The 25435-nt window shown below is 38.4% G+C and overlaps 1 protein-coding gene across 5 annotated transcripts; it reads right to left on the reverse strand.

Moving 5' to 3' along the window:
• Nucleotides 1-337: 337 nt before the first annotated feature.
• Nucleotides 338-24407, reverse strand: LOC141348995 (platelet-derived growth factor subunit A-like). 5 transcript variants are annotated; one of them, XM_073857613.1, is made up of 7 exons: nt 23706-24407; nt 23012-23111; nt 16560-16685; nt 14939-15129; nt 5986-6115; nt 5393-5520; nt 338-2592 (listed from the first exon to the last, which is right to left on the reverse strand). In XM_073857613.1, the coding sequence occupies exons 1-6, from the start codon at nt 23766-23768 to the stop codon at nt 5438-5440; spliced, it is 693 nt and encodes a 230-aa protein (XP_073713714.1). In that variant the 5' UTR covers nt 23769-24407; the 3' UTR covers nt 338-2592; nt 5393-5437. The 5 variants fall into 5 exon arrangements, with proteins under 5 accessions (XP_073713714.1, XP_073713713.1, XP_073713712.1 ...); XM_073857612.1 differs by having other exon boundaries at nt 338-2589; nt 14939-15132; nt 23706-24312; XM_073857611.1 differs by having other exon boundaries at nt 14939-15132; nt 23706-24303.
• Between the last annotated feature and the right edge of the window lie 1028 nt (nt 24408-25435).

Genomic DNA, 25435 nt, shown 5'->3' on the forward strand with positions numbered 1-25435 from the left:
ACATAATTTCTTCTCGACTGAACAAAGAAAGACATCAACATTTTGGATGACATGGTGATGAGTAAATTATCTGGAGAAAATGGAATATTCCTTTAAGGTTCTTAATGGAATGACACAGCCAAAAATCGTTCTTCTAATCAATGACATCATGAAGCGCATTTATTTTTAAATGCTGTACTAGTATCTTAAACATTTAAAAAGTGGTAGAAAACAAAATTAGCTGCTTACAGTAAAAAAAATCTTTCATGTGCAATAGTAGTGTGAATACTGTAGTGTTTGACCATTGCGATACTTGTTTTGGTGTCTTGTGTAAGAACATGATACAATGAACTCTTAATTTGTTCAGAGCTTTTTATTTGTTACATAGCTTTATACGTAAGGAAATTGTTTACTGTCTAGTTGAGTTGTCTATGTGTATGCAGGTTATGGTGAGTAATAGAAAATAATGAACCAACAATGTGACAGATGGTCCCTTTAGTACTTACTACAATGGCCATACTGCAGATCCTGTACAGCAGGGCAAGTCAAGTCCAGTCCTGAATGGCCAATGTCCCAGAGTTTAGTAACAACCCTACACACCTGCCTGTCAATCTCAACTTTGGCTACGTCCCAAATGGCGCACTTCAAGTGGACTTCGAGTGAGTCCACATAGGGTGTCTCATTTGTCATTTTAGGTTTGATGTGAACTTTTCCTGAGCCTGCACTTTTGCGAGCTTCACAGCAGACTTTACGTCATTAAAGTGCCGACTTCTAGGAAGGTCATAAGTGTTAAGGGCAGCATTTGGGACAAAGTCTTTGATTTGCTTCTGCAGGTGCATTGGTTTAAAGTTGGAGGTAAACTTTGAGGGACAGCAAGCATCCAGGATCCAGACAGACTAGCCCTGCTGTGTAGCATCTCTTTAGCATCAAGGTCAAGACCATTCCTTCCCGTTCCTTGCAATCATGACATGTACAATAAGTTTTAGCCAAGTCATACTCCTGATTGTTGCTCCTTGTACAACATTCCCATCAAACAATCACAGCACAAATCACGAGTCTTTATAACCTCAACCTTGTGACCTCTAAGAATCAGAGAAATAAAACAGGTTGACAAGAACATCTGATTGGTTGATAGAAATGTCTTGGCAGGACCAACAAGGATGTTGATTCAGGAATATGTCCTCTTGAGCAAATCACATTAACTCTTTCCCCGCCAGCGTTAAAAAAGTTGCCAGCCAGTGCCAGCTTTTTATTTTATTTTCACAAAAGTTTAATGCCTTCCATAAAATGTTCTTCTTTAAATATATAAACATACAATATATCAAATGTAAGAATGTGTTGCTTTAAACAAACAAAAAATCCAATCAAAAATCCTTTTATCCTATAATTTTATTATCTCTCAAATATGGGTTTCTTCAAAAATAAAAAAGATAATTGTGTTTTTGTAAAGGACTTTTGATAGAGATTCATAACGATGATCAAAGCATACACAGTTTTTACTGTTTTTTGATCCGTGAATGCGTCAGTGTTTATATGTTGTGTAAGAGCGCCACCTAGTGGATAATAGCGGAAATATGGATTGCCGTAAAAACTTGTCATTGGCAGGGAAGCATTTTCTCTTTTGGCGGGGAAAGAGTTAAGCACCATTACACCACAATTAATAAAAATATACATAAACATACTTCCTGCTTGATTCTACGTACACATTATAAATATATTTTAACAAAAATAAAGCATCTTTCCATAACTGTCTTACATAGACAAAAGCTAGTTTTGTGACATGCTGTAAAAAATGCAACAATAAAACTGAAATTTTGAGAAAATTGTACTGATAATGCTTTTACTGTACATTGAAGAGGAAGAGTCCTTCTTACACTGGACATAGAGACAGAGAGGTTATGAGAGGGTGAGATAGAGATCACATACATAAATACTTTATTCTGGTACTGAATTACACGTCGCCTTCTGTACTGTATATACTCAAGTCTTTCTTTATTCATGGACAGGCAGTCAAACTCAATGTTCTGGACCCAGGAGGACTAACGGAGGGATGTAGATCCGCAGATAATAGCGTCTTCTGTTTAGCAAGATTATATGACAACATTTCTGCTTTGTCCAAACATCCCTTTATGCGTTTTTCCTCGTTCCTCGAGTTCATAGAATCCATTCCTCGTGATTATCTTAATTCCCGCTCGAGTGGATCCGAGCCAGAGAGTGTGTTGTTCACGCCACGGTTTCTAAAAACTTAGTGTTCTTCAACAGGCTCCTCTTCATTTACATCTTTGACCTTTATGAGATTCTCGCGTGAACGACAAAGAAACGATACAAATGTCTTGCTTGTCAGTTTCATCGTTTCTGCCCAGTGTGTGACCACTTAATAATTAACTGAATACATATCTTGCCGTCTTCAGTGTTTGACAGAGTACATCCTAGCAGGAGTAGAAAGCACCTTTGGTGTTATTTTGTCGTTTTTGAAGTTCCTCTGGATACAGTATCTTTATATAACAGAGATGGGTCAGTAGGGTCAGAGGTCAAAGTCTCAGGTGTGACGGAGCGGTTCGTAGCCACTGATGTCCTTCGATCGGCGTTTATTACGGTTTCACCTCATATCTACTGGAGGGAGAGAAAGAAAAAGTGGTTGTAAGCATTCCAGATAGCTTCTCTGTGAAATCCGTCAAAGTGATTTTCTTTAGTAAGACATGCGATTTGTGCTTGAGCAATGCACATCCACCACACAGTGATTTTATTACCGGACAAAGTCTGTGCACATTTCAGAAAGAACGAGTGATGTGAAAGTAAATTTTTGTGATTAAGTTCAACAAACCATCCACATATATTTTATCTTACACAAACACTCAAAATTATAACAAACATACAGGCTCCATTCCAAAACCTAGTGTGCTGCCTAAATAGACAGCATTTTAAGATATTATAGGCACACTGTTGGCACAGAATGCTAGCACTTTAGGAGCATTTCTGTGAAGTCTAGCTAATAGCTTGCGCTATCACCATGTTAACACCTAGTATGCTAACACGCTATGTTAGCATAGCGTGTTAGCATGCTAGGTGTTAACATGGTGATAGAGCAAGCTATTAGCATAAACTTCACAGAAATGCTCCTGAAGTGCTAGGATGCTAGCATAGCATTTTAGCATGCTAGGTGTTAACATGGTGATAGTGCAAGCTATTAGAATAAAATTCACAGAAATGCTCTTGAAGTGTTAGGATGCTAGCATAGTGTGTAAGCATGCTAGGTGTTAACATGGTTATAGTGCAGGCTTTTAGCATAAACTTCACAGAAATGCTCTTGAAGTGTTATGATGTTAGCATAGCGTGTTAATGTACTAGGTGTTAACATGCTGATACTGCAAGCTATTAGCATAAAATCCGCAGAAATGCACTTGAAGTGTTATGGTGTTAACACCATAACACTTCAAGTGCATTTCTGTGAACACCATAACACTTCAAGTGCATTTCTGTGAATTTTATGCTAATAGCTTATCATATCAGCATGTTAACATCTAGCATGCTAGCACGCTATGCTAACATCATAACACTTCAAGTGCATTTCTGTGAACACCATAACACTTCAAGTGCATTTCTGTGAATTTTATGCTAATAGCTTGCAGTATCTGCATGTTAACAGCATGCTAGCATACTAACACACTATGCTAGCATCCTAGCACTTCAGGAGCATTTCTGTGAAGTTTATGCTTATAGCCTGCACTATCACAATGATAACACCTAGTTTGCTAATACGTTATGCTAGGATCCTAGCACTTCAGGAACATTTCTGTGAGATTTATGCTAATAGCTTCCACTATCACCATGTTAACACCTAGTATGCTAACACACTATGCTAACACCATAACACTTCAAGTGCATTTCTGTGAATTTTATGCTAATAGCTTATCATATCAGCATGTTAACACCTAGCATGCTAGCACGCTATGCTAACATCATAAAACTTCAAGTGCATTTCTGTGAACACCATAACACTTCAAGTGCATTTCTGTGAATTTTATGCTAATAGCTTGCAGTATCTGCATGTTAACACCTAGCATGCTAGCATACTAACACACTATGCTAGCATCCTAGCACTTCAGGAGCATTTCTGTGAAGTTTATGCTTATAGCCTGCACTATCACAATGATAACACCTAGTTTGCTAATATGTTATGCTAGGATCCTAGCACTTCAGGAACATTTCTGTGAGATTTATGCTAATAGCTTCCACTATCACCATGTTAACACCTAGTATGCTAACACGCTATGCTAACACCATAACACTTCAAGTGCATTTCTGTGAATTTTATGCTAATAGCTTGCAGTATCTGCATGTTAACACCTAGCATGCTAGCATACTAACACACTATGCTAGCATCCTAGCACTTCAGGAGCATTTCTGTGAAGTTTATGCTTATAGCCTGCACTATCACCATGATAACACCTAGTTTGCTAATACTTTATGCTAGGATCCTAGCACTTCAGGAACATTTCTGTGAGATTTATGCTAATAGCTTCCACTATCACCATGTTAACACCTAGTATGCTAACACGCTATGCTAACACCATAACACTTCAAGTGCATTTCTGTGAATTTTATGCTAATAGCTTGCAGTATCTGCATGTTAACACCTAGCACGCTAGCATACTAACACACTATGCTAGCATCCTAGCACCTCAGGAGCATTTCTGTGAAGTTTATGCTAATAGCTTTCACTTTAACCATGTTAACACCTAGTATGCTAACACACTATGCTAACACCATAACACTTCAAGTGCATTTCTGTGAATTTTATGCTAATAGCTTATCATATCAGCATGTTAACACCTAGCATGCTAGCACGCTATGCTAACACCATATCACTTCAAGTGCATTTCTGTGAATTTTATGTTAATAGCTTGCACTATCAGCATGTTAACACCTAGCATGCTAACATGCTATGTTAGCATCCTAGCACTTCAAGAACATTTCTGTGAATTTTATGCTAATAGCTTGTAGTATCAGCATCTTAACACCTAGCATGCTAACACGCTATGTTAGCATACTTGCACTTCAGGAGCATTTCTGTGAAGTTTATGCTAATAGATTGCTTTATCACCATGTTAACACCTAGCATGCTAACACGCAATGCTAGCATCCTAGAACTTTAAGAGCATTTTAAATTGGTTATTTATTAGATTATATTTAAGTTAGGCTGCTAACTAGATTTTGGAACAGAGCTAATTTATACACATGATTATATATTGATTGATTTCAGCAAACAAACAAACAAACCAACCCGTGACACATGCAGCAAAGTGAAAGCACAAGTTGCTCTTATTTAGTGTTGTGTGATTTTGATTGGACAACTCTCTCTCTTTAGTGATTGGTTACGAAAAAGAAGGGGTTTTTCCTGCGGCTGTCCTACCTGCAGGATATTTTGGTCCTCTGAGTGTTAGGAAACGTTTACTTTTTATTGAACGTCCTTGTTCATCTGTGGTGCCATTGCTTGCTTACTGTGTTTCCGTTTTTTACCTTTTTTAACTGTGCGTGGGCCTGGAAACACAGATTTGGCGTGCAAGCGGATGATAGACAGAGTGTTGTTCAGTGGAAAGGAAAAAGAAAAAGAAAGAATTTATGGCCTCTGAAAGGTGCAAGCAGACTGTAATTGCACTTCATAAATATTTGAGTCTTATGAGTTTCCAACGCTTTTATCTCAGCACGTGGTTGTCTAACACGTGACCAGAAACTTGTTGACCCTGAAGGACGCACACTTTAACCCATTCAAACAAGGAGAGGCACACCTGTGGTCTTTTTTATTCACCCAATTGCATCATATCTTCGACATGGACAACAAAGTAAAACGTAAGCGCATGCGAGCGCTGACGTGGGCAACAGTGGACCGGCCGACAGGTGTGTTTGCCTTTGGCGGCAGCAAAACAGGCCAGTGAAAGCACACTCCAAAATAACATACTGTATTCATTCATGCCATTCTGTGTGTACGTGTTGTACGAGACATACCTGTGTCTGATTCCACATGCTCTGTCACATGATGCTGTGACGTGCACACGCATTCAAGGTGATCCTCTAACCGGACGAGCACCTCCTTCAATTTTGCTTTTTTACGGGATGCAAACTCTACCTTTGCCACCTGGAGGAAGAGAGAAAGGGAACGAGTTGTTATTCCGTCCATGTGTTTGTTTAGCCAACCCAGTTTCATGATTTGCTCATAAATAGCACGCAGTGTGACAAGTCGTGCAATACATATGCCAAAATTTTGCATGGGTATGCCACGCAAGTCCTTCCTGTTCACCTAATACGCTGCATCTTTTCGTGACGCTTTATGTATTAGTTTCTAATTTTTTTCTGTTTTTTTGTAATTCTAACCCTTACTGTGGGTTCACACCAGATGCGAGTTCAACTATTTGCGCGAGTAGATTACACATTGCAAAAAATGATTTTCAAGAAAAAAATTCTTAGTATTTTTGTTTTGTTTTCAGTAAAAATATCTAAAAATTCTTAAATTAAGATGCTTTTTCTTGATGGGCAAAACTACCCAAGAAAATAAGTCTAGTTTTTAGACCAAAAATATCAAATTTAAGTGATTTTGTGCATAAAACAAGCAAAAAAAAGTCTGCCAATGTGGTAAGCAAAAAAATCTTGAAAATTTTTCTTAAACACTAAATTCAAGAAAAATTTGCTTGTTTATGCACAAAATCACTTAAATTTTATATTTTTGGTCTAAAAACTAGACTTATTTTCTTAGGTCGTTCTGCTCATCAAGAAAAAGCATCTTAATTTAAGAATTTTTAGATATTTTTACTGAAAACAAGACAAAATACTAAGAATTTTTTTCTTGAAAATCATTTTTGCAGTGTACAAAATCAATGCAAAGACTCGATCGAACACATCCTTGCGTGGGGCGATACGAATGAATCGATATGGGCCACGATTTTGCTGTGAAAACATGCTATTTGGCTCAAACACGTCTTTGCCCAAATTGAAAATATTCAACTCGAGCTAAAAATTTGCATGATGTTAAATCCCGCGAGTAATCTAGAGCGGGAAATGCAATTCCCCGTGTTTGGTGTGTACATAGCATAACTCCAAGCAACCATAGTTTAAAAATAGACAAAAAAATCCCAAATCTAACCCCAAACCCAAGCGATAATGGTTGAGAAACCAATACATAAAACGACACAAAAAGATGTGCCTCATTAAGTGAACGGACTGGCGTATAATATGCGGGCAAATTGTAATTTACCGTATGTATTGCATGACTTTTCACACTATAAAATATTATCACATTATAAAATATATAAATAAATATCTAAATAAAACACTTATTAAATATAAACAAAATTAGAAACAAAATTCTTTAGATATTAAAGGTTCATTATGGAACCATATAGTCAAAACTGTTTTTCTATAACATTGTGAAGCACCTTTATTTTTAAGAGTGCATATTCATACTTTACAATTCTGGCATTCACACACAAAGTTAACTAGGCTAAATGTGAGACGAGGTTAGGCCTACACCTTCCAGACATACAAATTAACTAAGTGGAGGTGGGGTTGGAAAGTCTTGTGTGTTACTGAAGCTCAAACATGTGGTGGAAAGTAGTCTGCCCCATTGGAACAAATTATTATCGCAACTGCCATACAGAGGAAGAGATCTGGAATAAACCAGCTCTGAATCTTCCTGACCTGCCCTCATAAAGACGGATTAATGAACACACAAATGAATACTGTGGACTTTCTTCCTTCCGATTGCCATCGGGCACCCGATGAATGTTTACCGCTGCTATGATACAGACACAAAGTTTCCTTTCCAAATCAATGGATGCCATGTGGATGTTATACACGCACATAGCAGACACAATCACAAACTTTAAAAAGCAGGTAAAGCCTCTCTGCAAGGGCAAATATTGATTTAGCATTATGTAACATGTCACGGAGCACTGAGCTAAGACAGACATACATAGTGTCACAATAAAGGTGGGAAGAGGAAGAGAAAGCGAGGTCGGCCTGTTTGTGTCCTCTGTCCACCCTGTCAACCCTGTTACTCTGTTCGGCTGCCCGGCTCTCCCCCCTTTCGGACATTCTTGCGCTTGGTTATATTTACAGAGACGAGACTAAAGCAGCCCATGGCATGCAAGAATGTCTTGCCACCGAGGATGAAGGGTGAGACAGACTCTGATGGTCTTGAGAAGGATGGGGGTGGAGGTTCATCGTAGGGTCATAATATGAAAGAAGAACCCCTAGATTCCTCTGCAGCATACGTTTCTGCCCCCACCCCAACATTTCTATTGAAATTCAATTTAATCTTTGCTATTGCTGCTTTTCGAACCTCACAAATGCTTTCACTCAAATAGGCTTTATAAAAAGACCCTTTAGGAGCTCCTCCGAGTCCTATTTAGTAGAAACCACTGTGCTTTACGCTGCAACGAAAGCCCTGCAAAATCCCAGCGCTATGGCGTGACATCTGATCCAACTCCCCATAACACACACACACACACACAGAAAGAGAGAGAGAGAGAGCGGACCTCTAGAAATCCATCCCAACCCCCTCTCGCTCGCCCCGTGCACTGTGAGGACTATTGTCCGAGGTTGAGATAATTGGCACTGGGATTTCCCCGCAAAAAAGCAGAAGAAAGGGTGAGAATGCCGAAGAAAGAAAACACAGAGGTGCATCATGGGTAATTAGCATGAGCACAATAGAAATTGAACATGAGTGAGTTTTGCTGCACATCTGTCAGTGGGTAAATTCGACAACAAAATGCAGAGGCGAAACACAGCCGGGGGAAAACGCAAGGTTCAATGGCAGATGACTGGTGGGGCAACCTGAAAAGAAAAAGGGGTGTGGGGAGCAAGTGTTCTTATTCAGCGAGTGACAATAAGAGCTGAAAGATGCAGGGAGGAGGGAAAAATAAGGGAACTTTTATCTCATGACCTGCATGTCTAGAATTACCATCAGAGGACGAGCGAAATCTCTGTTGTGAAACGCATGTACTTGCACAACGGCACCCGGACAATTACACAGAGATCACAAGAAAAATCTAATCTGCCCGCTTTCTGTCATGGCCCTTTAAAAATGTCCCCAAACACCAGCAGCAAATCTCAGAAGATAGAAAAAAAATATAGATATGACGACAATTACAGTTCACCACATGCTAAGAAAAACAAACACGCAGGGGTGGAAAGCGAGAAATGCATTTTTTTGCATGCTGGATTGCGAATACAGGATGCAAACAATTAAGTTCTCAAAGAAAGCTTCATCTAAATCTACATAAATAAGCAATTTCTGCATTTACTTCAACCATTGACTTCCATAGTATGAAAACAAATATTATGGAAGTACTGTGATAAATGATAAAGAAGATATTTTGATAAAAGATGAAGAAAATAAATGATGTTAAGCACACAGTTGACGGTACCCATCCACCATATTTGTTTTTCCTACTATGGAAGTCAGTGGTTACAATTAGCTGTGTGCTTACCATCATTTATCAAAATATTTTCTTTTGTTTTTTTCAAAAAGAAATTAATAGACTGCAAAAAATGATTTTCAAGAAAAAAATTCTTAGTATTTTTGTGTTGTTATCAGTAAAAAAACTAAAAATTCTTAAATTAAGATGCTTCCTCTTGATGAGCAAAACGACCAAGAAAACAAGTCTAGTTTTTAGACCGAAAATATCAAATTTAAGTGATTTTGTGCATAAAACAAGCAAAAAAAGTGCCAATCGTGTAAGCAAATTTTTCTTAAATTTTTCTTGAATTTAGTGTTCAAGAAAAATTATCAAGATTTTTTGCTGACCCCATTGGCAGATTTTTTGCTTGTTTTATTCACAAATTTGATATTTTTGGTCTAAAAACTATAGACTCATTTTCTTGGGTCGTTTTGCTCATCAAGAAATTATATCTTAATTTAAGAATTTTTAGATATTTTTACTGAAAACAAAACAAAAACACTAAGTAAGAAAGTAAGTAAGTCTAGTTTTTAGACCAAAAATATCATATTTTTTTTACTATAAAACAAGCAAAAAAAATCAAGATTTTTTTGCCCCATTGGCAGATTTTTTTTTTTGCTTGTTTTATTCACAAAATCACTTAAATTTGATATTTTTTTGTCTAAAAACTAGACTTATTTTCTTGGGTCGTTTTGCTCATCAAGAAAAAGCATCTTAATTTAAGAATTTTTTGATATTTTTACTGAAAACAAGACAAAAATAAAAAAAAATGTTCTTCTTGAAAATCATTTTTTGCACTGTACAGGTTTAGAACAACATACACTGCAAAAAAATAACTTTCTTACTTAGTATTTTTGTCTTGTTTTCAATAAAAATATCTACAAATTCTTAAATTAAGATGTATTTTCTTGATGAGCAAAATTACCTAGGAAAATAAATCTAGTTTTTAGACAAAAAATATAAACTTTAAGTAAATTAGTGCTTAAACAAGCAAAAAATCTGCCAATGGACTAACTTTACGTTTTTCATAAAAACTTAAATCAAGAAATTTTTTCTTATTCCATTGGCAGATTTTTTTGGCCTGTTTTAAGCACAAATTTGCTTAAATTATATATTTTTTGTCTAAAAACGACTTATTTTCCTAGGTCAGTTTGCTCATCAAGAAAATGCAACTTAATATAAGAATTTTTTATATTTTTACTGAAAACAAGACAAAAACACTAAGTAAGAAAGTCATTTTTTGCAGTGTAGGATGAGTAAATGATGACACAATCTTTAGGTGAACTATCCCTTTAATGCAACTTTAATATCTTTGAGTCCACATTCATTCGATTTAGCACTATTTATGTTTCCTCAACGTTTGCGTCATAGTTGGGCCCCGTGTCCTCACTAGCCGGGGCCACTTGGGGGTCTTTAGTGCCCCAAAACCACACTCTTAAAAAAACCCTCTGGCTTCCAGTGCCAATATAAACCATGTCTAATTTCCCTTCGTATCAACCTCTAAAGACGAAATCCAAACCCGGATCATCCAAACACATAAACACTTGCTATTTAAACCACATGACAGGCACCCGTGTGGAATTGTTTTAATAGCGACCGCAAACATTCCGAATCGGGAATATCCTCAGTTAGTCTCTTCATTCCCAGTCAACAGTGGTGTGCCTGATTTAGTACGTGTAGCAGTCCGATTCCCAGCGATGAAAGTTAAATAAACAACACTCGCACGCTCTCTGCTGCCAATGAAGTGACTTATCTAGATATTCCTACTTCAAGGAAACCACAGCTGCCTTGTTCATTGTTCAAGTTGACCAACTTTTCCACCTGGGCCGGAGATAGAAAGATCTAATGCTCTCAGCAAGCCACTTCAAATGTTTATTCAGATCTAAACCGAATCAATGTTTATAAATCGATTTAAATAAAAAGCAACACATACGTTTATATAACCATTACAGAAATTTGATTTTTGGTTAAACTATATAGAATTCAAGAGGCTAAATTGGAGATTTGTCACCCTGGACCACAAAACGTTTAAAGGGGATTTTCTCAATATTTTGATTTTTTTGCACAGATTCCAGATTTTTAAGAACAAACCATGCATCAATGCAAAGCTTATCTATAAATTAAATTTTGTGGTCCAGGGTCACATTTAAGTAGCATAATCATTTTGCAATTTAATCCTAAAACTAACATTTTTAGTTTTTTGAACCAGCACACCAAGGCGACTGTCGTTTTCAATTGTTTTCAATGGAAAAACTGCACTTTTCAAAAATGCCAGCAGCTGGTGCGTTTTGTCTGCGCCGAGTGCGGCACTCGCCCGTTTTTCTGCGCTCAGCTCTGAGCTCCAAGAGTTGAAAAATGTTTAACTTTGGTTGAAACGCTTAGCTCGTCAATCTCATTCTCACTTGGCCATCCAATCACAGTTGAGGAGGGACGGGACAAATATCACAACAACCAAACCGGTGCATCATTCAAGCAGAAGTATAGCAACCAAAGCGCACTGCTGAAAAAGCTGCGAAGAGCCTAAAGTCGCGGTTTAGCCGCAATTAAGCGGTTTGGTGTACACGCCTCCTTACTGTGGGTTCACACCAGACGCGAGTTCAACAATTTGGCGAGTAGATTACATACAAAGTCCATGCAAAGGCCCGATCAGACGTGTACTCGCGTGGGGCGATGCACATGATGCAATATGGGCGGCGGGTTTGCCGTGAATACACGCAATATTCACAAGTTAAAAATATTCAATTCGAGCGAAAAATTAAAGTTAAATCCCGCAAGTAATCTAGAGCGAGTAACACGATGCCCCGCATTTGGTGTGTACGTAGCAATAGAATTAAACGTGCTATGTCTGCTACTGTACCTTTAAGACTTTAATATGTAAATGATCTCTGTTGTGACTGGATAATCCATGCATTCTAGCAAAGTTCACATTGGGGTTAATCAGGGCAGGCAAGCTCTTTGAATATAAATACATACACATGAATGGTTGTTTTACGGAAGCCAACATCTAAACTATGGAAGAAACTTTGTGTTGCAGACAAATACGTCTGAACTTAATTTCAAGAAAACCCCTTTTACCCTTCGACTAAGAAGTGAACAGAAGTTTAAAATGTGGCCTTTCTCACACACGGCAGCTTCGAATGTCTTCACTGTAACATGAGTTTATACTGTCCGCGATCCAACTTCTTCCCCTGCCCACAGCAATCTGGAGCAGCACCTGTTGTTGTAGTACTGCGTGATTATGTTTGCATGTGTGAGAGTATTCGAGTTCTGGGAAAACCATCAGTACTGTACAAGGGGAGATGAGGTGAACGAGTAGGAGGTGATGCACACCTCTCTATAATAGATAACTTCATCGGACGCACACGTGTTCTCACGGTTACGCGCATAAACCGAAGTGAACGTCTGGTTTGTATTTATTTATCGGTCTGGCTAGCGGCTAAACTGATCTTTGAAACAAATACCTTGTCGAAAATAAATTGTTTTGTTTTGCTAAAGACAAGGGGAGACGGCGAGCATAGATCACAACTGTGCGGAGAGTTTTGGCGGCCATGGACTCGTAGCTAACATTGTATACATTCATTTTACCCAGCTCAGTGTAAAAGTTAATATGCATTAGATATGATATATGCACAAAGGTAATTTAGTGTTAACGCTTGACAGAAGGCTTGTCTGAAGCGTGGCCAACAGCCAATCACAGCAACCACAATACATGCTCCGGTTTTCCATAAACGTAATTGGCTGGCTCTGCCTAGGTTATTTGCATATGGCGATCTGATTGGCTGACGCACTTACTGCTGCTTGAAAAGTTGAGAAATGTTCAACTTCTGCCACGAGCAAAGGCAGTGACGTGGCGCTGACTGATCCGCAATTCAGTTTGGCAACCCATTAAAAGTGAATGGGCTCTGTTGTTATTGATTCTACTGTATGTTACCGGAAGTTGTGCTTAGTCCACAAAAGCCGTGGTCCCAACCTTTTTGTGAAGGGCTACCACAATGGATAAAACGATCTGGAGGGCTTCCTTTTTTTTTACTTGTTAATTTTATTTTATTTGTTGATATGTTTTATCGTTGTTTAATGCGGGCACCAAGTTGGAGACCACTGGTCTGTTATAGGCTTCCACAAAATTGGAACGCCTATCATTCACAAAGCTGTACACATCCTCTACTCTTTCTGCGTTGATTTATTAAATATTTTGGTTAATATGATGATGAAGTAGAAAGGAGCTGTACGTGCACGACTAGAAAATAGCTGCCCGGAGGCTTTACCAAGATGAACCGACCTGCCTGAAAAGTGCACAAGAATCCATCAAAGAAACATGCTGAGCATCGAGCGAGAGACAGGTATTGACTAAATGCCAACAAAAACATAAAGAAAGATAAAAGCACAAGAAGTGCAATAGAGAAAAACATAAGGCAACGTGCTGAGCAAAGAGAGAGAGAGGAAGAGAAGTTAAACTCCAGTAAGTGTTAGTAGTCTCATTATCCGCTGTTATGATCCACACCCAACAGTGTCTCCTTTGAACAAGCTTATCACTGCAATGAACCAAAGTACACCAGACACACACACACACACATCCACATTTCGCCTATTTACAGTCTGTGTTTTTCTACAGCATCTCTGAACAGCAGCGGCCTGTCCAGGTCTGCTCCTTTTTTAGGATGAGAAGGAAAAACTGGGCAGGGTAAATAAATCTCTTAAGACTATTTGCTCGAATATACACTACACCGCCATCGCTGGAAAGAAACACACATAATATATTCTTGTCTATCCCTGTATCCCTGTCTGTCTGTGCCGGAAAAACACACATTTTTATTCATTTTATGTGGAAAGAGTGGATAGAGCTATACAATACACTGAATTCAGAAGATCAGGAAATATAAATAAATGAAGAAATACAGAAATAAGGAAGTAAATATGTAGCTATCCACGGTAGGGGTAGAAACAAGCAGCACGGTGAAGACCGTGTGGTTGTCTCCCGGTATTTACGTATAAAGCAAATATATAAAACGTGACTTTTCCAAGATCAGTGACTGGAAAAGTGACACATGCATGGAAAGCCGTATCCCACAATGCAATGCACCTGACTGTAGTATTGACACTGCTTTACTTGAGTATGAGATTATATGCAATAAAATAATTATTTATAAAAAGGTGTAGTTTTGAAGTGGGTGTGGCACCAGTTTCTATATCTTTGCCAGCGTATCACTGTGAGCAGTTTTTACCACTTGGCCCTGAGCTGAGATGGTTTTGCCAAATGTACGTCTGCACGTACAATATGCGTCTTTACATGACTCGCAGTACACACTGCATGGGTCATTTTTCCATTTGCATTTACATTTGCATCTGGTAATAAATTGCTCTTTCTAGATTCATAGTCCATATTGTTGATAGTCCATACCTTAAGAGAACAGCTTATTGTACATCTTTGTGTAAGTTTGTGTAAACACAGCGCTATCATCTCGGTTTCTGTACCCGTAAAGATGGTGCAAGATGCAGTACTTTACCTTGACAGTACGGTGGTGTTTTTTGGACGGGTGACAGCGCATGTTGCCGGTGTTGCAGCAGCCGGTACAGCGTTTCACCTCCACGCAAGGAGGCCATATTAGGAAGTTTGCAGCCGTGGGATCCACTTGACTGCGAGGGATCTCGTAGATCACTGTCCTTGTCTTGCACATGGCTGGCACCGCCTCCTCTACTGCTGTGCATAACAGATGTATGCACAAATAAATTAATACATATATATACTTATTAGCATATTCATTTATACTAAAATGTAAAGATTGTGTAGATTCCTATAATAATGAACTGGAGCATAACACAATGAAATATGTACACTCACCTAAAGGACTATTAGGAACACCTGTTCAATTTCTCATTAATGCAATGGTGTAAAAATGTGGGGGTGTTTTCTTGGTACACTTTAGGCCCCTTAGTGCCAATTGGGCATCATTTAAATGCCACTGCCTACCTGAGCATTGTTTCTGACCATGTATGACCATCCTCTGCTAGCTACTTCCAGCAGGATAATGCATCATGTCACAAAGCTTGAATCATTTCAAATTGGTTACTTGAACATGACAATGAGTTCACTGTACTAAAATGCCCCCCACAGTCACCAGATCTCAACCCAATAGAGCATCTTTGAGACGTGGTGGAACGGGAGCTTTGTGCCCTGGATGTGCATCCCACAAAATCTCCATCATCTGCAAGATGCTATCCTATCAATATGGGCCAACATTTCTAAAGAATACTTTCAGCATCTTGTTGAATCAATGCCACATAGAATTAAGGCAGTTCTGAAGGCGAAAGGGGGTCAAACACAGTATTAGTATGGTGTTCCTAATAATCCTTTAGGTGAGTGTATATATACAAGATTCAACATACATTTTGTCTAATTAGTACCAAAAGTACTATAGTCAGTTTTTCGGATGGGTATTAAGTAATTTAGCTTTTTTTTTATAACTTGGACTGCCATGTAAATGCAACGCTTTAAAATTTGATAATCGCACCATTTCATGACATCACCATACTATTACTGTACTACAGTACCACCACAGTACTTTTAATATTTTATATATAAAGTTTATTTTGGGTAGTTATATAATCCAACACAGGTGCTCTGTTTGCGTGCTTTTCTGTAACGGATCCCACCCAACCAAACCAAAAGGCTCTTAAAAACGGCCTGAGTCACGAATATTAAAGAGGGTTTTAATATCTGCGAGCCTCTGTATTTACCCAGCCAAAAATAAGAGCGACCGCAGCGCCGAGATCCCGAGTTCGATCCCGGAGTTCAGCGAGACACAAAAACAGCACACAGCTATTCTGAGGCCTGAAGCCATTTCTGTTTGTGCTCGAGTGATCGGTGGGCACGGAGGGGCCGAAATATCCCGGCACACACAAAGACGCGGCGCTGAGTGCCATGACTGATGTGAAAGGGAAGGAAGAGTGGATGTCAGTCTGAACCGTGTTCAGCTCGACGGGCCGTGACATGAATTCTGAATGTTTGGAATTTCCTGGCTCCGGCTATCGAAATGCTCTCATGTATGATAAAGTAAAGAAGCGTCCTCCAAAAATATATATACCAGAAATGGACTAATCATGTAATGTAAAATTGAAGTCTCTTACTAATGCTCCTCTTTCGTCTGTGGGACATTTGGAGACTCTTTAAATCCGAGGAAGCAGGGTGAGATGGGTGATGGTTCTTCTGACGGTGCCTGTGTTTGACCTCCTCGATCACCTCATTTCCAGGACCTTGTTGAAACAAAAAGGTTATCCTGATTACTTTAATGTTACTCAACAAATCCCGCTTTCCCTTTTTAACCCAAGATGAATTCACAATGAGGCTATTCAAACTTTTCAGTAGGTGCCCCGCAGCATATAGAGACGGGTGCTACACCAAAGCATGATATAATTTCCTTCTTTAGGGGTATTCAGCAACTCATTTGTCAACCAACAATGGACGCTTTATGCAGGCGCTTAATTGGAAACTCACCATAATGGATTTCTGAAGGAACTACGTCATGGTTATGGTTACCCGAGTTTGTATTTATGTCTTGTGTACGGCTGACATAAATGTGAACTTCTAACAACCTCTGGAACGGTTTCGCCACTGGCGTGGATGAGTAAGACCAAGTGTTTTTTTTTTACTGTTTAAAGAGGAGGCGGGGATGCAAGTAGCTTCTATATAAAGTCATTTAGCTTATTATGTGCTGTTTATTCAATTCATGCTTGATATAAAAGCTTAGTCACTTTAACAATGAGGTTTTCATTTGTGTTGTTCCATAATCGAGTGTCAGTCAAGCACCATGTACAATTTCAATGCAAAGTGCTTAAAAAAGCTTAAAAGCATAAAGGGATACAGTAGTTCAACCAAATAAAATACATTTTTGTCTAGAGATCGACCGATATGGATTTTTTTGTGCCGATACCGATTTTTGTTTCATCAGCCTTAGCCGATGACTGATACAGGCTACCGATATTTGGGGCCGATACTGCTTTTGCTCACTCAATTTACATCATAAAAATGACACGAGGATGCCAAATGTTAGAAGTCTCAATTTGAAAAAAGTAACATTTATTGAACTTAAAAAATATGAGAAATAAAAACCCGCTTTGTCCAGCTATTATCAGCTGTTAGGCCGAGATTTCGATGTTGTCATGTAAGGGTGGTTGTTTTTAGTCACATGACCTGCAATCGCTTGCGGCTTCCAGCACTCTGTCTGTAAATAATACCGGGGAAAAAAATCGCCGAACACAACAGCCACGTATCGGCCAATGCCGATACACATTAAAGTCGCAAAAATCGGTCCGATAGATCGGCCGATCATTAATTTTGTCATCATAGCTTGCTTACTCTCATTTTGATACTGAGCTGTATTCATTTCTTTGTTCTGCTAAACACAAAGAAGGATTTTGAGCAATTTCTGTAACCAAATCATTTTGGGGCACCATTGACTTCCATAGTTTTATTTCTATATAAAGTAACTTCACTTATTATGTGCTGTTTAACCAATTCATGCTTCATATAAAAGCTTAGTCACTTTAACAATGAGGTTTTCATTTGTGTTGTTCCATAACCGAGTGTCAGTCAACTACCACATACAATTTCCATGTAAAGTGCTTAAAAAAAAAACGTATACAGTAGTTCAACCAAAAAATACAATTTTGCCATCCTAGCTTACTTACGCTCATATTGTTACTGAGCTGTATTAATTTCTTTGTTCTGCTGAACACAAAGGAAGATTCTGAGCAATTTCTGTAACCAAATCATTTTGGGGCACCATTGACTTCCATAGTATTTTTCTTTCCTACTATAGAAACCAATGGCGCTCCTGTTTCCTACTTCATTACAGACATTTCTTTGTGTTCAGCAATCAAAGACATTTATACATAATATAACTTGAGGTTGGTTAAATAAATTTTTGGGTGAACTATCTCTTTAAAACTATAAATGTGTACTAAAATACAAAAACAGAAGCTATATAAGTGGTCCAAAAATGATCCCTAGCTGTCATTGGGGTGGTATTGTACCCTTTTAAAAAGTACACTTTTGCACTTCAATACTTCATAATAGTTAGCATATTGGTACCAAATGTATACATATCTGTACCTAAATGGTACATATTAGGACCTTTATAAAGGGTAGTGCCCCGTGACCATTTTTTCTGAGAGTGTACGTTACATTGTAATGACTTTAGTCTTTGCAATCTTTATCTGATATTGTTCAGTTGTGTTTAATCAGGCATGTACTTTAGTTAAACATCAAACTATATGTGATGTACCAGAGGAACTGCACCCAGCACGGGACGATGAGGGTGGGTCCGTCAGGAATGCAGAAATAGAGAGAGAGAAAGAGAGAGAGAGAGAGACAGACTCGCTGAACTTAAAAGACTGCGTGACCACACACAGTTCTGAAGCAGGAAACACAAGTGACATGTAAACAAAAGCCCTCCTCTGTTCTGTGTCTCTAGTTCATCTCATCTTTCCTACCAAATGGAAAGGCATTGTTTTTCGCTGTTTTTCAGACACTAAGAGTTGACCCGCACCGAGAGCCAGTTCAGCATTTGATCCTGCAAAACATGCCTTATCTCATGTTCACATCAAACCTGTGTGTCATTCTGTCAAACCCGAGAACTTTGTTCTTACAAACTTAAAAGCGCAAGAAGGCACCGCAGTCAAAGTGTGACTTTGCCAAACTAAATTTTAAATTATTTACTCGTTTACGCGTGGCTCCATGCGTACAAGTGCAAACGAAATTCAAGATCAGAGGCGGATAGAAAGATTTTCAGATAGTATCCTACATTTTGGTCACGCAAAGGTAACGCTCGGCTTCTGAATACTTTGAATACTGGAATACACACAACTCGTGTGCATTAACATATAATCTGTAAATGTTGGAAAAGATATGGACCACAAAACCATAACCAATCATAAGTCGCACAGGTATATTTGTAGAAAAACAATACATTGTATGGGCAAAATTATCGATTTTAATGCCAAAAATCATTAGGATATTATTAAATATATTTAGTAATACTGTATCACTGGTTTCTCAGCCAAGGCTTAAAGCTCACATAACACGCGCTGTTTCTGCATTTCTGATGTTAATCTGGAGTACCTATAGAGTAGTATTACATCCTTTATATCTCTGAAGAGTCTTTAGTTTAATCAGATTTATAAAAGAAAGATTAGCTTTACCGATTCTTTCCGATAACGTACGAAAAAATGAAGAAGGAGGAGCGAGTACGAGTCATGCAACACTATACAACACTGTTTAACTTATGATTCACTACATGTTCGTGTCATTTATATAATATGCATGCGCCTATTTCCAACATAAGACAGAAGTCTTACTTACAGCATGCAACTCATGACCCAGTTGGGACTTTTCAATGAAATCCAGCATTAAACAAACACACACGCAAAACTTTGCTGCTACTCTGGATAATAAACTATATTCATTGTTTCCATAAGGCTGACTTACATCCAAAAACACACTTCTTCTTTCGTGCCATTGTTAAGTTTTGAAATTAAACAAAGCTTGTCGCGTGATGTGATGTTTGTATGTTCTAGCGTCTCCTGCTGATTGACGGGTGGGCGGGGTTTTTCAGGGAAAGTGCCCATATAAAGAAGTGATACGGATAGAAACCCCTGAAACGTCAGCTGGACCTGTAATCGAAAAAAAAACTTTCCGAAACTTGTACGAACCCTGGCGAAGTACATTCGGCACAGAAATACTCTGTAACACACCCAACTGCTTTTTTGACACTTTGTCTACGTTTAGCATGAGGAAACAACTCTATAACTGTGTTAATAAGTCAGAATGCATGAAATACCATTAACCCCCCCTTTAAGGTTAGTCCTAGACTAAAACTCATGTTTAAACTGTCTTAATTGAACATAACTTGCACTGACAGATCTTAAAATGTGCCATTGATTTGTCTCAAGATATACAGTAACATCTTTACTAATGCATGTTTATAAAAGATGCTTACTTTAACTAAGGCCTAGTCCTAGCCTTAGCTAAGCCTTATCTGTGAAACCAGGCCTAAGTGTAGCTAAATTATTCATATTTTGATTTTTTGCACCATCAGATTATAATAAATAGTTGTATCTCAGCCAAACATTGTCCTATTCTTACAAAAAAATCAATGCAAAGCTAATTTATTCAGCTTACAGATGTATAAATGTCAATTTAAAAATGTGACCCTTATGACTGGTTTTGTGGTCCAGGGTCACATGCAATGTACTATATGTATGTACTTTGGTTGTATGTAGGGATGCACAGATACATACATTTCTGTGCTGATACCGATATTCAAATATAGGCTGATATACATCTCTAATTGTATCAAAAGTGACATTCCTAAAAAATTCTCCTTTTGCCACCCATACAAGAAACATCTAAATAATAATAGTTTACTTTAATAGAAGAACGAACGAAACACAACTAACTCGTCTCTTTCCAACACTACAAAACAGACATTTTTGTCATCAAGTATCATTTGGCAGGTGATTTTGATCCCCATTAGTCTACAGTGCTTTAATAACAGGGCCGATCTACCAGCAGCTACCTGGTTTTATGAACCTTCCTCGCCGTTGCACAATGCTGATGAAAGCATTCTTCCAGTAACTGTGTAAATTGCTGCCTCGAAACGTATAATCTTTGCATTACCGACGCAGATCTGTAACCGCTGGGCCACCCAAACCCTCTTCATCTTACATGTCACTCATGAAGAGCTTTCAGCTACACCTTTCCTTTCCGTGCTTTCTCCGAGCGAATTACAAAGGGGCCTCCTTCACGGATTGACAGCTGTCCTTTCATCAAACACAAAAAAGACGCTCCATCTGTGCCGTTTCCCTTCGGACGTGAAAGCGCGGGGCGATGGGAGACGTAGACAGATGGACCGATAGAAGTTAAAAGGCCGCTGCGGGGCGAGGAACAAGTGCGGCCTGTTCCAGGTGAGCGGTGAGGTCACGCGCCGTGACTTCACTGAAAGAGAGACACCGTTTCCTCCCTAAATCACTGTCGCTGCTTTTCTGACCTCTAATTATGCGTCCATTAGCAGGAGATACCTATCTGATCCTTCCTGCGCTCCTCTTATGGACACTTGACAAGGTTAGCGGTCTGATCTGAGCAACAACAGACCGTTATTGCTTCCTAAATTAAGACTATCCAGACAGAAAACAGGAAAGCGTTTATAATTAAATAAACAATGCATGTCGATAATCATGTTAATTGAGAATGATGCCGTGCAGATGAATCTTTCATTCGTGATGGGAGGAAATAGATGATTGATAATACTGATCTTTGTAGTTTGTTAAACTGAATTTTAAACTTTATATGCATGTCTCTCTCTATTTGATTGACATGTGATGACTTTAAAGCGCAGTTGCCTACTGCAACAAACATCCAAAATACACCATCAGTGGCGTCAGTCATCTTTCACTGGGTTTAGCGTGTCTGTCAAGCCGTCTGATTTATGTCGACGCCAGGAATAATTAGTAACTACAGCACTATGAAATCAACGTTGACTTCATTTTGAGCACATACAGGTGAATCTCCATGCACTTTTCACCCAAAGATCAAGACTATTTGAATTATTTGGTTAAATTTGACATTATTTTATAAATCACGTTTTTGCATGACAGCAATGGGAATTAGGTTTGACCCCATGATTTACAGTTTATATTTGTTGGGAAAATATCACAAATGAACCCACGTTGAAATCATACATGCATATAAATCTACCCTATAACCGTTTTCAGAGACCCAATGTTCAAATAACCAAAGTCCAAATGTTACAGCGGTTCAAATATTCGAAGCTTCAAAGGAAATCTTGGGTTTGATATATTACGAGTGCCTGTGCAAACAGCAGCTCAAGTTGTCTTGAGACAGCTCATGTTAGTGATCCCTGTAATATTATCCAGACTAAAGTAGAAAAAAACCTATTTCAGCGTTGTTCCTGTAAACCACATTTCCCTGTACTTTACTGTTAGCGCCGACACTCTTCCATCATTAAATACCCCGAGGACTTTAAAACAAACACATCCAGACTGCAGCAGAAGCATGCATTTATGACACACGGTTATCATAACTTTTTCCATGTTCACCCCTGTACACCTATCACACCTATGGTCTCGCCACAAAAACCAGACCGGTTATAGTCATACCCCAAATTATACCGTCTTGTGTTTTTTGTTTGTGTAATTACCGGTAATTTGCCTGTAAATGAAATTATAGTGGGCAAATGAAACCATTTGCGGACAGCTTAAGTGTAGGAAAACTTGGCCGGAGCAAATCTACCAGTTGGCTGTGACGCAAGTATGGACATTAGATACGTGCTCTAAAAACAGAAACAAAATCTAAAATGAACTATTTATGGGCCGTCAGCCGGCATAAACCATTACCTTTAAATTCGTAAAACGCATTACAGGCTATACATGCTATACACTCAAACCAACTTACTTAGCAACTGGGACAAACACCTGTAAATAACCATGACATTGTGCACACGAGATTAGGTATTGAACAAAGTCCACAAAGGTGTCAAGAAAACAATGAGCAGAATTTTTACCTGGGGAATTTACCTCCAGTAGCCGCTGGAGGTCGCTGATGCTGTTGATTTCACTGTGCGATAGTCTGTCGATGAAATCTTGAGGGATTGCGAATTCCTTCTGGCAAAATTAAAAATTAAATAAACATCAAATACACATGAAGGTATTTACGAAACGATTTATGACGTGATTGCACAAATATTTATGGTGCGGTGACGTGAGCGCGTCGCGCGCACAGGTGCATCCGTGCGCTCACGCGAATCCAGTTATTTATTACACTATAAAGAATTCAGTGTTTACAATTTGATCAGTGAGTTTAGTCAAATAAACTTTTTAAGAGTCCACAAACAGCTAATTTTATCATCACGTGTTCACACAATGTGCGTTACACACGAATAGAAAGTATTTCAGTTTGGGACGATACTGTATTACAATTTTAACCATATAGGTGATATAAGTAAATTATATTTAACAGATATATTTATTTGTAATTGCTACAAAAAACAAATACACCTGACGTCATTAAGCTGTGTGACAATTAAATTTATGTACAGTAAACATTTCAACATTTAATGGATCCAACAACGTGATTTATAAATATTGCACTTTGACGTCTACTTAGACAACATGTTAAACCCCGTTTGTAAATAAACATTATGTATGTATGGCAATCCAGAACTTTCTGTGCTTCAAAAGATTTTGTGAGATCTTTACCTCAGCAGCTGCTGGCAGGAGGTGCGAGGTGAGGAGCAGAAAGCAGCAGAATAAGGTTCTCATCTCCTTCCAATGTCAGTTTTCCAGCCAGTAAGAAAGATGAATAGCGTAGGAGCCTTGGAGTCGCTCCTGAGCGCGAGGAGTCCAGAACCATACCTTGAAGAGATCTGCCTTTAAACGAACCCGCGCACCAGCTCAAGTCTACATAGGAGAAACCTAGACCTGGTGCTGGTCCAATGCGTCCTGTACTGGATCTCACACGTGATTTAACTTGCAGAAGGTCGTCATGGCTGTCCAAGCCTAAACAATCCAAATACACAAATGTTTTGCACTGCCCAAGTCAATATAAGTTATAATTCCAACGCAATAGTGTTATAGGAACTAACAAATATGCGCACTGATATTTAACGCTGTTATAGTATAACTAAGTTTTGCTGTCCGTTCACTTCGCGTAGAGCTGAAAAGTTAAATGTGGTTGTACAATCCCAGGTTAGTATCCTTGAATAAAGCAGCGCTCTCGTGAAGTCTCCTTCGCGCACTGACTGCTCTTCTGATGCGCGCAATATATGCGCCTCCCCTCGCTCCCGGTATTCACCGAACAGCGCGCGAGCACCCGGTTGGCTGGAGCTGCTGTTGAAAATTTAACCCTTAAAACCCTCAAATGTGTTACAATACACGAGCTGACTAAAATCATTTGGGCATTTTATAACAACTCCAATAAATCTCTGGCCACAGTGAGATTTTAAAATAGTTATAAACACTAAGAATTTTACAGTTTACTAAAGTATGCCTATACTTGAGTAATTTGTAGCTATGTGGGAATGACCTTAATATTTAAACTGAGAAATATCATAACACACTACTTGATAATTAAAAGAGAAAATCTTGTCTTCATGTCAAATCTCTAATGATGTTGTCCACTTGGTCAACAGAAGCCACTTGTTTTTTTGTGTTTAGTTTTGGACAGTTGAGCCGCTTCCTGAATTATTGCATTTCCGCTTGAATTCAGCAGAATTATGACTAAATGACATGAGAAAAAAACAAAAGGGCTAACTTTCTCACTTCGTCATGATTCATGCAGTGTTTTTTAGATGTTGGACTGTGACTGGAAAAGTAACTTAAGGAACAGTGAGGAAAAAGGGAAATGAAAGTTGAAGAATGAAAGAAGGAAAGAGGAACAGCAAGTGTGAAACTGCAGAATACAACAAGCAGAAATCAAAAACTGAATGAAACTGAAAAAAGTATTTAAAGATAAATCTATTTTAGCATTGATTCACTTTTTAGTTTTTATTTATTCACTTGGCTGGTGCTTTAATTCATAGCGACTTACAAGATTTGCCATGAGTATCAATAAATGGTATATATAAAGCTTTACTATCTATCTGATGTTTTGTCTGATGCATATAATTTCTGTAGTTTTTATCTGTTGTAAAGCAACTGTGTTTGAGAAAAGTATGTATATAAATCTTATTTAGAAAAAGGCAAGGGAGAAAAATGATGGTTCTGGCACCTGAGAGGAATCCCCTGTCTTGCACCATTCACAGCAGTTTCACAGGAGACTGTGTTCTTCACAACATCATACCCATTAAAGACTTTCACTAAGGCTGGCATGTAGTTAAAGGAGCCATAAAGCTGGGCAATATGTTCCACAAGTGCATGACTGTTTGTTTCCACCATCTATATTGCAGCTCAGAATAAATTCAGACCTACAAGACATAAAGAGTGAATAA

Source organism: Misgurnus anguillicaudatus, chromosome 19, assembly GCF_027580225.2.
Source record: "Misgurnus anguillicaudatus chromosome 19, ASM2758022v2, whole genome shotgun sequence".
NCBI classification, from domain to species: domain Eukaryota; kingdom Metazoa; phylum Chordata; class Actinopteri; order Cypriniformes; family Cobitidae; genus Misgurnus; species Misgurnus anguillicaudatus.